The 17,411-nt window shown below is 35.3% G+C and overlaps 1 protein-coding gene across 1 annotated transcript in view; it reads left to right on the top strand.

The window, feature by feature from the left end:
* The window catches only part of ADAMTSL1 (ADAMTS like 1), a 254,998-nt gene that overhangs the window by 31,394 nt on the left and 206,193 nt on the right, over nt 1-17,411 (top strand). The window contains exon 2 of the mRNA XM_064439545.1: nt 15,593-15,712. Coding sequence (XP_064295615.1) covers nt 15,593-15,712 — 120 coding nt within the window. The remainder of the gene's footprint in view (nt 1-15,592; nt 15,713-17,411) is intronic.

Consider the following 17,411-nt stretch of genomic DNA (forward strand, 5'->3'; position numbering starts at 1 on the left):
AAGAAGGCAAGTCACACCTAGTGTACATATTAATTTCCATACCATATCTGGATTTTCTGTTTGGACAGAGGTATTTATGTACTGATGTGGATTAATTGCTGGAGGTGACTTAGAAACTAAATTTATGTTTCTAGAAAAGGTACAGGATTGAAGAAACTTTCAGAGTGGAGTGCAGCTAACATATGAGGAATCCATTCCACAGAAGTTCTCTAGTAACCTTAGATGTTGGCAATGCCAGGAGAACTTGGCGTACTGATTCTAAGAGGAGTTGTCTGGAGGGTGGAGCAGTGTGGCCAAGCTCTGTGATAAATGGGAACTTCAGGTACCATGGAGCTGGTACGCTGTATATTTGCTACTCTGGGCCAACAGTCCATCATGCTTTTGACAAAATACTGTCCTTTTGGTGAACTTTGCTCATTGTAATACCATTATAACACCAAAACACACCTCCATCCCAAAAGCTACATGCATCTAAGGTATAACCACCCCTCACTGGGCATGTGCTTTGAATTTTTCTAGACTACAACTTTAAAAGCAAAACGAGGAAAGTTTACACCAGTCATAATAAAGGTATGTATGACTAGAGTCACTCAAGCTCCACCTGAAAGATAAAAAATAGTATAAAATGTGTGAAGAGAAAAAAGGTGTTAAGGAAAGATACCACTCCAACTTCTGGGACCAGTCAATGAGCTGAGCCTCTCTTCCCCTGAACTGGGATGCCTTTGGGTAAGATTTGAACACTTGGTTATACCAAGTGTTTCCTTGGGAAAACTTGGAAATCTGGAGTCACCTTTAATCTCTAATATATTAGAGTCACTTCATACCTGTTTTGTGTAAATCTCTAAGGCATTGGAGTCATCCTGTAACCCTCCAATGCACAGAGATGCCTTATATTTTTTTAGCACACTTGTAGCCTAGCAGTGTTATTCATATCTTTGGTATTTATGTGCATCTTGTAACCAGCAAATTTATCTCCTTCTTCTGTGATTTAGGGAAGTATCTAAACAAATAGGCTATGTGGTGAAGTACTGCTCTATCTCCAGTCCCACTTAGCCTTAGTCTTACCAGTGAACCAAATATGAAGGTAATTTTTATGATCAATACCCCTGGTTTTTAGAAAGCCCAGTGAGGCAATCACTTCATTTTACACAAGTTGCTTAACTGTATTTTAGAAACTGTCATTGCAGGTGGTTTTGGTTTTTTTTTTGCAGTAAATGATTCATTAAATCTGTTTAGCTATCTATTTGCAGGTTTTCCAAAAGCAGATCTGTTTTTTAATTGTTCCCTGTGTCACCACAGTCTCACGTTTGGTGATGTTTTCTCTTGATTTACTGATTTATAAGGTACTGAGGAACAAGACTGAATTAAAGGTTTGACTAATCTATATTTAGAGATCGTTGAAGATTGTTAACAGATTGTTAAAACTAAGTTGAACTTACTAGGAAGAAGAAAGCAAAAGCTCATACATGGCCGCTGGAAGTTTATAGAAAAACATTTCTTAATTAACTTTAAACAAAAATAAAGCACTGCTATGACTGTTATTAAAGTTAGAATAAACAGGATTGTGAAGATATAAAATCAAATTAGCAGAATTTATTTTAGGGAGTATATTTTGAGTGTTTACTTGGCTATTATAATTACCAGTCAACTGCATTCCAGTAAGCAATTTAAAAATAAAATTTTTGTCAACCCTTTGAGCCAGTCAGTAATTTTCATATAAATGAAGTTTTGCACTGGGTTTCATTAAGGGGGAAAAGATGGTTCTTCTGTTAAATGAGCAGGTGAATAAAAACTGGAACAATTTTGAACTTAGTAAGTGGTCTCTTGTAAATTGTCTACTTTGTGTTTTATCCACAGCTTTTATGATAAGCATTTGTGCAGAATATTAATCTACACCTTTTATGATTAGCATTTGTGCAGAATATTAAAGATATTTTAAGCATAACACCAGTTTGGGTGGGAGGCAGCTATGTATACATCATGGCAGATGGCTTTGTTTCTTTTAAGTTTACTGACAAAGAAGAAGCCATAAACATGTTAAAAAAGTAAGAAGATTTCAAACTGGAAAATCAGCAACAGAGCATAAAGAGATATATTTTTTAAAAAATAATGTGTGTAGCACTACGTCAAATAGGAAAAATTGTGGTGTATTAGACTTTTAAAGAGTTTTTTTCCTATGTCATCATGAGAGTGGATCAAAAATTTTGATTAGCACTGCCTGTTATTTATTTTCTACTACTGGAAAACACTGTTATGTTTAATCCAGTGTAATGCATGTTGTATTCTTCTTTTCTAAATCTATTGACTATAACAACATCCTCCAATAATACTATGTTTACTTCCTCTTATCGCCTTCCTGTTCTTTTTTTCTTTATTCTCTCAATATATGGCACCTATGTCATAAAGTAAATACTGTTTTTCTGAGTACCTTGTGTTTGAAAAAATTGTAGAACTGTACTAGTCATTTATTAGATACTTGCAGTAACTTCATTTGAATTAATTGTATCTTCTGACTTCTGTCCTGTTTCAAAAGTTCTGGATCTGAGACCAGAAGAAAAGTAAGCTTCTCATCTCCTGTGGGAATGCTTATCCATGTGTTCTCATCCATCATTTCCACTACCATTGTGTGAGATTTCTTTTTTCCTGCTTTTCTTGCTCCTCTGTGTTACTAGAATGCGAAGGAGTTGGATGATAGGGGCATTAGACTAAGGAAGTAGTGAGAGCTCTTTGACAGCTATTATGTGTAGTGACTCAATTTGCTGCTTCAAGGTTTAGAGTAAATTAGCTCTTACAAAGTTTTTCATTGACATTCATAACATCAGCTGCCTTTTTCTGGAGTATAAACATAATAGCACAAAACTTCTTTATCCCAGGGTTTATTTATATGGAATTTAAAGTCCTTCTTCAAGATGTGACTGTGAATGAAATCACTACAGGAGATATGCTCTCTACAGGAGAAACTCACTGGCAAGCATTTCAGTTTTCTGTAGGCTGTAGTCATTCGAGATGCCTGTAATAGTTTTCTCCCTAGACATGAAGACTATGAGAAGGGTGTAAGAAACTGTCTTATGGGAGCAAGAAAACAGTCCTGTTTCCATTCTTGCATGGTCCTGTTTCCATTCTTGAGATGTGAGAAGAATCACAGGCTGTGTAGAAAAAAGTAGGTTTGGCTCAGAGGGTTTGCTTTGCTACTAAAGGTATCAGGGCAGGTGACAAATCATATTTCAGACTGTCAACAGACTCTAAAGCTAGTTTTAATTAGCCTTACTAATTGTTAACAAAGAATTAGATTCTAAATTGTTTCTTGGAAACTGTAGCTTGATACTGTCTTCCAGGATCATGATGGCTTGGCATGATTAAATCCAGTGGTATAAAGCATGTGACATTTAAATACATTTTTGTTCTTTTTATCATGGTGGCTCTTTCACAGCTGTTGAAACAGTACCTCATTCCTCTTCCTAACCTTTATCTGAATCTATTGTGACTCAATGCATTCTGTTGGGGATTTGAGAGAATCTTTCCTTCAATCCTTATATTGTCCTGGATCTGGGCTTCTGGACAGGAGGCAATATAATGTTATTTATACTGTTATTTGTGCCAGATATTATACTACAAAGTGGCACTGAATGTTGATACGCATCTACAACATTTAAGTTCTTCGACAGCTGACTTTAGGAGGTCTACGGCTGAGTGTGAATAAACAAATATGGAAAAGTGTGCTCTGCCTGTTAATAGATTACATTCTTCCAGTTTAAAACTCAAGTTTAAAAATTCAGAAGCTTTTAACCTCATGGTTTTATTCACTTCTGCTTAGTGATGGTGTCTTCCAGACCTTCATGATGAAGATCATGGATACAATACTTCATTGTATTCTTAAAAGAAGATATTCTATATAAAAACTTATTTCTGAATAAAGTCAGCCTATTTTTTGTTTCCTTATTTTCCTAATATAACTGTGAAACTTATGGATTAAAACTCAAAAAAAATGTCTGTTTGAGGTTCAGAACTTGTTGGTGTACTAGGTGGTTGTAGAGAAACAAATAAGTTTCTTTTTAGGAAATACCTTACTTTGATGTGAAGCAAGGTCCTGTCAATAGACTAAATAGAAATAATAAATTCTAATTTAGAAAAGAAAACAATAAATTATCTAAAATGTATTGTGACAGGAATATCAGATATCATCAAAGGCTTAGTTTCTAGTCTGCTAACACTGGCCTCCTGAATCATCCTGGTGTTCATCTGGTCCTGTGGTACGTACCCATCTTGAGAAATCAGTGACTTCAGTCAAAAGTACAGACACACTGAGCAGACACAGTATAATCTGCCCTTTTCAAATAGAACATGTAGACACCTCTGATTTTCTTGTTCCATGAACCCTAATAGATATGTTATCATTTACTGTGGTAACTCTATACACTCTTCATATTAACTTACATGTCTGGTTCTGTTCTAATTTATTTCAATTTCAGTCCTACTATATTCAATTCATCCTTGCTAATAAGTTTCGCAGCTCAGTTATCTTCAGTGATTGTGATCACACCACCCCCCTGTTTCAGCTGTACAGCTTCTGGGTGGCTCAGAGGGTTGGAGAGTGGCATGCGAATTGTGCTGATAGAGCCACAATACTGATGAAATGAGACACCAAGTTTGCCAGCATTATTGTTACCTATATGCTAGTGGGATATTCCCTTAAACTAGTAAAAAATCCAGAATTAACTTATTAAGAAGATGGTTTGTCTAAAAAGTGCAGCAGTAAGGACTGCTAGTGAAAGTTGTCAAGAGGTTTAGATCAATGGAAAGATTCTTTCCATCTGGATTTTTGGTGTGTTGTAGGCTTTTTATTTGGAAAGTCCTGTACATCTTTTGTTTCTTTTATAGTTAATCCCTGCAAACAATGTTGCATTTTACTGTGGGTTATGATAAACAGTTATCTTTTAGAATCCCAGATCAAGGTATTTTATTCTGTGATACAAATCAAGCCCTGAAAAAACAGGATAAATTTTTATGTTTTACATGGATGCCATATCAATGCCAGAAGTTTCAGGCTGGGAAAAAGTCAATTTCAAATTCCTTGAACCCAAGCAGGCCCTCAGAGCAGCCTCGTGGTAGGCATTTGGGAGATTACTGAGAGGCTATTTGGTTCACTGCTGTGTCTGCCTCTGTGCAGACTCCCTTGGCTGCTGGGTTTTGCCTCTATCTATGCCACAACCTTATATACATACAGTAATCTTCTAGTATCTCTGAGTAGCTGCTGGATGTTATACTTTCTATAGTTGGTGCTTCTTTCACTTGCATATACTACAGTTGTTTTTTAGTTAAGCTGTACCATATTTTGGACAGAAAGATATGACAAACTGCACTGAAAAACTTTTTAGGAGGGAATTCAGGTGTAATAACTCTCTTTTGTACAATGTACTTATGCTAGTACAGGATATTATTTCCTGCTCCCTAACCACCAAGTGATGAGATGCATTTTGAAACTTGATACTTCATCTAAAAGATATATTTTCCTTCATCCAAAGGTAACTGATGAGTAATGCAGAGTACATTGATGGCTTAATGCAGGAATTATAGATCTGAAACTGTATAGCCTGATAATGGATGTAGCCTCTGTCAATACTATAAAACTCTGAAAAAACTGTGAAACACCATCTGATGGGACTAAGAGGTGTATCTAACACAAAACAAGCTTCAAGTAACTCTGCCACAAAAGGTATATGACTCATGTTCTAGGAAATTCTCTCATTACTGACTGTAGGAACACAACAGAGTGTAAAAGCGTTCTCCGTTGCATGCACAGATAGGGGGACACCCTGTAATACAGGTAGTGAAGGTAACCCTGGTTGTGTTTGGGAAGGCAGTAGGGTTTATCACGAGCTGGGAAGAGTGTGGAGAACATGTTCACTGGCTGGATGCATGAGCTCATAGCACTGGGCAGCTCCTGCATCACTGCCCACCACACTTGGACAAGGACTCAAATATTCTGAAAAGTGAATTAGAGACATAATATCTTGCTAAACAGTACAGCCAGAAAAATGTATGGAAAGAAGAATGAATAATTAGAAAGTCCTGATGTGATTTAAAAAAATAAAAAAGTATTTTTGTTAAAGAAGGTATAATTCTTCAGCTGGTATAAATCAATAGCTTAAATGAAGCTGTGCTAATTAACTCCATCTAGATATCTGTTCTGTTATTTGCTAGTTTGTGTCAAATACTCAGCCGTACTATGATCAGCTCCAGAAACCATTCAACTCCTTATTTAGAGCATAAAGATCTGAAAGAAGTTAGAAATTCTGATCACAAGAGTCTGACCCCACTGACTTCATTGATAACACATGTGACAGAGGTCTGGTATACTAAATATAGAGAGATAAAAAAGGAAACCTCCAACCCTATAAACACAAAGTTTCTTTCTTGTTTTTTTCCCCTAGGGAAAAGAAAAAAGCCCGACTCCTATATCCACATACTGTTCAGAATTAAAAGGGCTCTAAAGTTATTAAAACCAGTCTTACCATTGGCAGAAAGCATTACAAATCTCATCAAACATATTTTTAAACTAAAATACAGGCCATAAAATCCAACATGAAGAAAAAGATTCCTCAGAGTATATGAATCAAGTCGTCTAATACAAGGACAATCACAGTGGAAAGATTTACATGAAATGTCATGCCATGAAGCTACTCATTCTGGTACTTTTCTTACTGGATGTCTAAAGATTTCATAGGCAAGAGAAAAATCCTGGCTTCTATTTCAGCATTGTGCAAGCTATAACTAAAGCTTATGAATCTGATCACAAAATACAATCATCGTATTGATGGAAACAATGGTAGTCTAGCTACCCAGCCAAGAAAAAACATACTCACCTGGACTGAGTATAATTTGCAATGCTATATTATAAACGAAGTAATAGAAACCTATCTGATTAAATTGCCAGTCATAAAGACAGTGTTACTACTGATTTCTAATGTCTATGTTGACTATTTGAAGTATCTAGCTTGCTGTAAATACAGTATGATTTGATTAGTATAAATGTAATAAATACCCATCAGCAGTCTGCCAGGACACTGATAGAGATAAAATAAAATAAGCAGGTCCTTCCACCACTCGTATTTGAACTCTGTGTAACTAGGGTTTGAGCCAAAGTCGATAATGCCAGCTCAACTAATTTTCTACAGAGTTCATTACTCTGTAACATAATAAAGTTTAACAGTAGAAAAGAAGCAGAATGAGTAGTTAGATTCCTTTGCTTAAAAGTTTTGTGTTCATTTGCTCTGGGTCACAGAACTCCAAGATTCAAGTACTGAAGAAAATGTGAAGATTATAATTGTGAAATTTTATTTTCATGAAGCAAATCTTGTGCTTGGAGTGCCCGGGAAGACTGATGAAATGATCCTGGAGAACTTGCCAGTTTTCTTTTCCAAAACTCAGTAAAAATTGAAGTAGGAAGCCTAGAGGATTCTGTAGTTCAGCTGAAATAAAAAACATCTGAGCAATGGGATTCCATGAGGAAGAACAAGAATGACTGCTTTAAATTATTTGGTCTTTAGATTAAATTAGATTATATAATTTAATTATTTTCCTGGATGCACATTCGTCATTTGTTATTTCCTTACTATGGGAAAGTTGTATTAGTAGCATTTTTTCTAACATGCACAAAAATACCAAGTGCAAAAAATCGTGGTAGTGCAAGTACAGCTAATTATGATATATGTTGCAAAACAATGGTAAGTCTTATTTTCTGCTTTCTTTCTTGCTTATAATAATTTGAAGTCAGGTACTGCTGATTAGATAACGTTTGGAAATGACTGATCTTGCTAATCCCAGCTGAATATTTGTTCATTTCATTTGGCATAGTTTGTTGTCTAGTCTGGCCTTTTGGAGGATATTGCAGGTCAGCAACAAGGTGCATTGATAAATGAATGTACTGAAGCTTGCAGAATGATTTCTGAACCTGTTACTAACTCCACATTCTCACATGACACATACTGATCGTGACCATTTTAAAACTGATTCATCTTTTGAAAAATGACAGTGGAGTTAGTTAGTCATTCCTTAACTGTTGATGGTCAACCAGGTGAGGCAGCAAAACAAGTGGTAGAAAGGGAGTTCCTCAGACTATATGTCTTGGTTTCCTTTAGTTGTGTGTCTGTTTTCAAGTATTTTGAACAACAGAATTTCTTTGGCATGTTCTGGAAAGCAAATCTTGATTGAATTCAGACACAATCTTGCTCCAACCACAGTAGTATTTTTGATTTTTTAAAAAAATAACCTGCTTGAGAAACTCAATTCTTACCTATCTAAATATCTATTTAGAAACTACATAATGTTCTCAAATATAATTCCAGCTCTTGTTCATGAAGCTTTCTAAGCTCTTTGCATTTTATAGTAATTACAGCTAGAAAGAAGGTTCTAATCAGCAGGATTTAAAAGGAATTGTATAACTTTGATTTGTTTGCTTCTATGTGACTTCACCTTTTTCCCCACAGTCTGCTCTTCTTTTCCCGCCCCCCCCCCTTTTTTTCTTGTTCTTTCCCTACTTCCCCGTCCTGTCTTCTTTTTTAGCCACGGTTGCTAGGCAGCAGGAGAATTGCTGTGGTTTTGTGCATTCTGCATTTTTGCCACTCCATTAAATGGGGCCATATTGGCTTTCTCCCTTGTTGGTACACTGTGGGTCAAGTGTAGGCATGTGTGTGCTTTACAAATTATCCCCATCATTGCTAATGTCTGTCCAAGATGTTAGTAGCTGGTGGTTTTGTTTGAGGGACACTTCATGCTGTAATTCTTGAGTGCAAATCACTTTTTGTTTCTCTTGTTCATTTATAATGAGAGACTGAAATGGAGCTTAAATAATTCCTTCAATGAATACATTAACCAGACTCTTCTATTGCGGCTGCTTAAGAACTGAAAATAATTAGTGCAAAGCCACATTTCCCTCACAGAGTTTTAAAAGACATAAGGGCATTACCATTAAGATAATAATGAATTCAGTCTCTGTCGAAAGGCATGGAGGAAAGAAAAAAAGATTAAATATAATTCAAGACAAGCAAAAAGATTTCTGGTGGGAACATTTCACCGTTGAATAAAACATTCTCTTGGGAAATAAATTGCTGTTAGGGTTTGCATTTTAAGGCACTTGATGAGTACCTTTAGACAAGCCGAATAAGAACCTCCTTCTCTCTTTAAAAATTCTAAACCTACAAAACCACTACAAATAGCAGCCAGTTTCATAAGAGCCAGCCTGTTAATTCAGAAACAATAATGTCATCACTGTTTGGAAAGACTGGAATCAAAAAGCAATCCTGGCAATATTTAGGTCTCAGGATTTTTTTTTTTTTTTCCATGGGGGTAAACGCTTTTTATTTGTTTGTTTCTGTCATAAAACTTATCCTTCCCAGGACATGCAATCCTGTTTTGAGATGTCAGAAGAACATATTACAGTAGTAAAAAATGGTAGTTTAGGATTGATTTAATTTGTAAATCTAGACAAGGCTTTCTTCAATTTAAAAGAAAGTTAACAAGCTAACAATCAAACCATAAAACATAAGGGTTGTAAGGCAAGAAATAGCTACTAACTAACCATGCCGAGGAAAGCTGGGAATCTAACCTCTGAAGGTTACCTTCAAAAAACATTGTGCATGAACAAAGAGAACTCCCCTGCAAACCAGACTAACAGGAAAGATAGGAAGAAATCCTGCCGGCAATAGTTAGCTTAGACCTGGAACAGAATTTTCTACCTTCAGTGGAGATACTGAACTTCTTCCAAGGCTAATAAAGAGCTAACAGCGGGAGGAAAACACAGAGAACATCCTGATAATATGACTGCTTTCTTACAAGCTTTCTACTTGCTGTGATTGCATGAGAATTGTGTACAATCACCTGAGTTGTCTCCTGCCTTCTCATTTGTTAAGTGATTTCTATATGGAGATGCTCATGTGAAAGCTCTCTACACCCACATGAGCACATTTGTCATTGGGCTATGGGGTCACTGGGAACTTAACCTCATAACCCATGGCAGATTTATTACAATAGCTCACAGTTTTCTTCAATTTTGTAACAGTGGCCTAGAAATGAAACATGTCATCCTGCCTGACCTCACAAAAATGAAAGAAAAAAAATGTTTGGTTTTGTTTCTCCTGTTGTTTTGGCAAGAAAACCATCTATTTTGACTGAATCCAAACAGAATTAAATTTTATATAAGGGAAGGAAGTTTTCATGGGGAGAACAGTCATCTTTACAGCACTAGTTCAATCTATGAAAATGCAAGAGTAAAAGAAAAAGAAAAATCTAAGCAGGAGGTATTAGTTCCTCTGCCTAAAAGTCAGATTTATGGTTTTTGGAGTCTATCATGTCTCTCAATTCACATTAGATATGGGTTCTTCTAGTCTTTGGTTTAAAGCAAGAGCTCACTTCATGATGGTAAAGGCTTCAAATTATCAACCCTATTAAATATGTATTGACACAACCTCTCTGATTACCTGGGCCTGTGTATTTCCCTGTGGGGACCTAGAAAATTTGTTTGGAAAATTTTGAACATTTCTGAAGAACTAGTGTATAAATGTGTAATACAGAAATGTAGAATTTGAAGAGTGAGGTTCTCAATTAAATAGGGTAGTCTCTCCTTTTGTTTGTATTCCTCTGAAAAGCACAGTGTGCTTATACCAAAGAAATTCCCACAAGAAAAGACACAGAATAAATTTTAAATTGTGCATAGCTTTCTGGCTCTCCATGGAGGAATGAAAAGTATTCAGAATGATTAACAGTGGCAGAATCAGGCTGTAAAATCTCTGCATATTTTCAGTTCTTACATGGACTTTTGTAAAGACAAACAGCTGTCAGAATTCAGATTTTGAGCCAGACTATAATCGCTTCTAAATGTGGGACCTGGTATTGGACTTCTACCCCTCTCTACCCATCCTAATCCCACTTTGGAGAATAAAGAAAAAGAAAATTTGGATCAAAACTGCAGCACAAAACCATGGAAGATTAAAGGCAATGAAAATTATGTTCTTATTTCAGAAGTCCTTATGAGATTTTGTTAAACATTTGCTTGAGGCACCAATGCTAGTAATGAAGTTCATTTGGCATCTAGCAGCTGCTTAGACATACCTCTGAGTCTTCTAGGATACCTTTCCTTCTTATGTGATTGCATCTTGCAGGGATGAAGGATGCAGTAAAACTCTTGTCACTTGTATAAAAGTGTGGCACTCTTTCACTTGAAAGTGTGGAGGCAATAAAATGGAATGTTGTTGGTAGCTTTCATTGAGAGTAGGTCAGAGTTAAAATAAATGCACAAGTTGCTATTCTGCTAAGAGTGGAGTTTAAACCAAAAAGGGTGTTGCACAATAGTTTGGCTTGTTAAAAGCCTGCATTCCTCATCCCTCACTATAAATGTCATTGATACCTTTCTGGTATTTAATGCAATGATTTCTGTCGTATTCTTCATATTTTAATTTGTTTCTGTCATAAATCCAAGAGATTCATGCCTAAGGACACTACTAATAAAGAAAACGATTCTTTTTTATCATTGTCAAGACACTCTAGGCCTCTCAAAAAACAGTAAGCTTAAAGAACCTGATTTTTGAAATAATTCTGTCAGAAGAAGCATTTTTAATAAACCAGTACGTATTCTTTTGCCTCAAGTTTTGGTGTTTGTAGTAATATTCTAGGTGCTTTAGGCTTTGAATATCCCAAAATAAAAAAAGTTTTCACTGAGCAGCTGTTGCCGTGAAACTACTCCTGGGATGTGCCCAAATAGTTAATCATAAATATGTGAGGCCACACTTGACATTTCTGCTTTGTCAAATACTTTGGAATCCCTCAGCCTCTATGCTGGAAAACACCATGATTATTTGCTTCACATTCCTGTCCTGTATTGTTATTTCTGTGCTTCCTGAATTCATCAAGTATGACTATTACACCTTCTTAACAAAGAATTATTAGTAGTTTACTTTATTGCTGGCCACAGAAAAGTTAATGATGTTACTTCCACAGTGGGACAGTACTGAAGTGGAAGAAAGCTTAGACTCTGGTGGCTGGGATGCATCCTCCTATCCTCTGGTTTGCGTTAGGTCTTTTATTTTCTAACTCTGCATTTGCCTGACTGTGAGCCCCCATGGACACACACCATGGGAGCTAATGGAACAATTCATTTTTCACACTGATCTAAGAGAGATAGGAACTGAGCTAAAACAGGAAAAAAAATATTGCTTAGCTATTTACTGGAATTTTGTCTCAACCCAATGTCATAAAAGTCTCCTTTGTAATGTCAGTCAGGCTTCTGAATACTAAGATAGCTTCATCATGTTGAGAAACTTCAGTGGTATGCTGTTGATCTTCATGTATGCATTAGCAAAACCTCATTTGCAGTGTTGTTTGCAGGTTCTTGAAAAACTGCAAGTTGCTGCTGCTAAGGGTCAGATTTCTGTCAGGCCACTCTTTCTTCATATGGTTCTCTCACTGCTTAAGTAGCGTTCAGTCACCATATTTTCGAAGATTGTTTTCTAAGCTTGTCTGATCATAAACCGAAGGAACAGAGATGAGAGAGGCGGTGGCTGAGTTAAAATAATAGGTTTACTGAGAGAAAGAAATGGTGATATATGCGTAGCCAAGACTTAAAGGAAACTTGAAAAATGGAAAACAGTCTTTCTAAATAGTAATCCAATTTACTGACGCTCATCTTAAATGTATTGATTCCAGTTCTCTCAGTAAGGATGGCTATACTCTATTGGGACTGAATTTCATCAGCAAATGTATAAATTACAGTGAACCCAGGAGGAACTAATGCTCAAAGCAGAAAAATGTATGATATAAATCAAGAGGAGCATAACCTTTTTTAGATGACTGCATGTATTCAGTTCTCTCCTTTTTTTAAGACTTTATAATTCAGATTTGCTGAGTAAAAAAAAAAAAATTGCATTCATGCTTTCATTACTGCTTATATTGTTTTTTATTTCTCATTTTCTTACTTCATCTTCAGCTTTCCAATGTCTTGTTTTTGACACTCTTGTTCTGTCTATTCTTCCTGAAAAGTGCCTCTGGCATCTACTTCCCCCCCTGTAATTATCGGCAGTTAAAACATTAATATTGATATCGTAAATAGTTACTTTTTAAAGGTTAACAATACTTTATTGAGATTATTGATACTGCAAATGCATTCTTTATTAAGTCTTTATTTTAACTATCGATAACTTAGGAAGATAACAGTAGTTCAGTAAGTTTGGTTTCTTTTTGGAAACCAGTTAGAAATTTTAATGGTAGGAAGTTGACTGCTCTTGTAAGGAAAAGATTTTGCAGAATCTGGGTATATTTGCATAGGCATAAAATAAGTGGAGTAGGAAGGTGACTCATTGGTAGAGATTGACTTTTTTACACTGTTTTTCATTTGACTTCTGAAATAAGAAGCACAAGATTGCAAGAAAACCTAATTAATCCTAATTTTATCATTATATTTGCTGACCACAAGTGCTTAAAAATCACAAATAAAGACTGTTACTTAAAAGTAAAATAAAACTACAGGTTTCCTTTCTTGAAATAACTTTTACTGTTGAGTATCTTTTACCATTTCTGGAATGAAAGATGTATGAGTAATAGCAAGGCTTCTTTTTCTTTTGGACACATGCATGTTTCTTCCTCTGACACCCCTGAGGATTTTTCATTACCATGACTCTATAATACATTAATAATATCAGTGAGTGTATCTCTCAACGTTATCCACAAGATGGGAAACTAAGTATTAATTTTAAAACGCTAAGTTTAAAAGCTGTAAAACTTTGTCCATTTTATTGCAAGTGGGTTTTTTTGTTTGTTTGTTTGTTTGTTTTTAACTTAAAATTTACAGCAGAGGAGCTCAAAGTAACCAAAAGAATTTGGTGTCCTGTATTTTACTACTAGAGATGAGGCTTACACCAAAGAAAAGTCTGGATTCAGGGACCCTTACTTCTTCCCATTACCCACTCATATTAAGATATTCCCATCTCCCACTTCAATTTCATTAGCTCGTCTCCTTCTAGTCACCCCTTTATAGCTGCACTAGCTTTGTAGCAGCTCTGATCTCACTTCCCAGCTGGCAGGGAGGACTGTGTCCTCCTAAACAGCAATACCAACTCACTTGTAGGGAGTTGCAAGACAATTCTGTACTTCATCCCCCCACTGGACACTACACATCATATTCATGGTACTCCCAGGCTCTTCTTTGTCTCTAAACTTCTCAGCTAGGATAAGTAGAACCAGGACAGCTGTGGTATCTGGCTGCGCAGAAGGATAAATACAAGAAATGGTCATAATAAAAATAGCAGAGCATGGACTTTCTTTTTAGTGAAATAAATTTAGTAATACAGCACTTGTGAGTAACAACCAGTCTATTTATAAGTCCTGTGCTATCTTAAATATCTGAACAAATACACTATCTACCATTCCTGATTATGGTATCTTACCCTTCAGATGAAGAAACAGAAAAAGGTAATCAGAAACTCCAAACTCCACAGTTACCATGCATGTGTATCTCACATACCTTTGTAGGAAGATAAATCAGTATCTCATATAAATAAATTATTTATGATTGTTACATTTGCCTAACTCATACTACAGTTGCAGTCTCTGTTGTCAAACACTAAGGTATAAAATATTCTTATTTAGCCATTTTGATAAAACATATTATTCTTTCAAGCTGTGTCACCTTCAAAATATGTTGTGAAGTGCTGAAAACTGAAACAGCTACTATATTTCCTATTGATAAAATGCTCCCTATTTCTGGTTGTTAACAATCTTTATGGATAATTCACCTGCAGTTCAATTCTTTATAGTCAACCTAATGAAAAGCAACATATGCCATTAACATGTAAAAACCCGTCTCTGATATTCCACCTGTTTCCAACATATAAAATTTACTTTATACCTAAAAAAAATTGAAAAATAATTATTTGGCTTCAATAGCAGAAAAAAAAAAAAGGATGTGGGAGCACGAAGAATGATGTGGATTTGTTTTCATTATTTATTTACAAAAACTATAAAAATACTATAATAGTATGTAGGACATTTTGATAGGAATTAGACGCTGAAGAAACAACCTTTTTCTCAAATAGCTTATATATCTTCCTAAACTTGAAAATGATAGATGTAAAGTTAGTTTAAATGATTTTGAATGCATGTGTATATTTAAGTTCGCTATAATTTTTTTCTGGCCCTTAGAAGTTTTAAGCTTTAACTTCTCATGATAGAGCAGTCAAAATGATGGACAAACATGGTCTGTTCCAAAAAGTAAAAATACACTCTGAATATTAATTCATTTCACAAAAGAGGTCTTGAGCGTTTTAACTGCCATATAGACCACAGCTGTAAATAACAACATAGAAACTTATTTTACATCAGAATCTCACAAAAATGGCAGTTGGTCATTAATTTACTTACTTTCTTTAAATGCCTGTCTTTGTTTTCATTAATGGCAATGCTCACCAGCTAGAATGAGTTTAGTAATGGTAGGCAAAGAACCATTAATGAACATTTTAATCTTCCAGTCTGATTTATCTGGATATTATAATAGCGTCTATGACAGAATTAAAATTTTGCTTTTCCTAATAACATGTTTTCATTATAGGTTTGTGGAGACCAAGATCAAGGAGCAGTTTTCCTACGTGAATTTACATTGATTAGGAGAGAAAGTCTTCATGACGATTTCCTGTCTGATTTGCTGAATAACCACCAAACAGAAGATCCGGTAGGAATCTTCTATTATTCTAAAATAATTGATCAAAAATGCTTGCAGAAATACAGATTTTTATGATAGGTCTTTCATTCTGCTTCATTAATTTATGGAAAGTTTTAAAATTAGATTTGCTACATAAAAATGTCACCCTAAAAGTACTGGAATTCCATGTAAATAAAGACTTGTTCATAGGATGTGTGTCAAATGCTTATGAGGTTTCGTTATTTTAAGGACAGAATTTTTCAAAAGATGCACAGATTGGTCTTTAGCTTTCTGATAAAAACTTTGCTCATTCAGAATTTTGGCAGTCTGATTTGCTACCACTGTTTGATCTGCACGTGCAAAGAGAGTTTAGTTTTTATAAGATATAATGAGTAATTTAGTTCAGAGGTCACTTAAAAAATAAATAACTGTTTGAAAATAATAATTTTATAAAATGCATCAAGGAATGTAACAAATAGGGCAAACATTTTAATGAAAAATATATTTCCACTCTCTTTTACATACACTTGGTGACATATTTGTTTCAAGTCTGAAGGATTTCTTGTCTGTCTAGCAGCTAATTCTCTGATGTTTTTGAAGAAAAGAATGTGGAAGTAGAGAACTTGGGAATCATGTGTAATCATACTTTAGTATGAAATAAAGCAAGCCAGATGACTCTAAGCTGCAGTAAATTTATAGATCTGACATTTTCAGGGGCTAATATGTTATGATGTCCACCACATTGTGGTTTAACAGAAGTAGTTGTACATTAGCTTCTGATATTACCATGAATTGGTGATATATTTTAGGGATTAAAGTTCAAAATACAGGCTCTATAGGATAGCAAAAGAAAAGGAAAGTGATTCTAGAATAATTAAGTGTTGGCACAGCCATGCCTACAACCTTTTAAATCAACTTTTTCTCATAGCCTTGAAGGACAATGCCTGAAGTTGATTTTCTTGGTACATGAGTGAATGTTAGGCAATTATCATTGGTGGGAGCACGTAGAGCTACGAGTTTGGAAGGATGGGGCCGATGTCTTTTGATAAGTCTTGTTGCTCAAGTCAAAGAATCCAGTTAACAAAAGGAATGAAGGCATTAAAAAATCCACTGTGTTTGTGCTAATCCATCTGATCTCAGACAAGTTATCCTTAGTGCTTTACAACTGCTAAAAGAGATTTCAGATCAGGCAAAACCAATGCTTTGTTACTGTGGGTAATTTTATGGCAGTTCAGGATTGTGTCAAGGAACTGCTTTACTGCCAGTATAATAAAGATTCATTGAACAGGGAGTGCCAGTCTTCTGCCATGCCCATCTATTCATTGAGGAGGTACGGTTGAAGTTGTTATTCATTAAAACCATTTATTCTCTGTGGTCCAGGGAAGAAAGTAGCATTTTATTCCTGTTTTGTCACTACCAATGAACGGATTCATTTTCTGAGTTGTGTTTGTTTTATGCCTGTTTATAAGTGTATTGTGATTACGTTCACACAAATAGAAAGTATTCTGCAAATTATTCATAGATTTGACTTCAAGGTAGCATTCTTTTTCTATTACTATTTCACAAGAATGCAGTGTCATTTCTCTGATCTTCTTTCTGTGCAACTGTGTCTCTGTGAAAACACAGCTACACTCAAAGAATATCACACAGAAAATATGACTTTGTAATCTTAATTTACGAAATTTTTATTCCAACCTAATCTCTTTGTCATACAATCTTCAAATACAGA

This window comes from Phalacrocorax carbo, chromosome Z (genome assembly GCF_963921805.1).
Source record: "Phalacrocorax carbo chromosome Z, bPhaCar2.1, whole genome shotgun sequence".
NCBI classification, from domain to species: domain Eukaryota; kingdom Metazoa; phylum Chordata; class Aves; order Suliformes; family Phalacrocoracidae; genus Phalacrocorax; species Phalacrocorax carbo.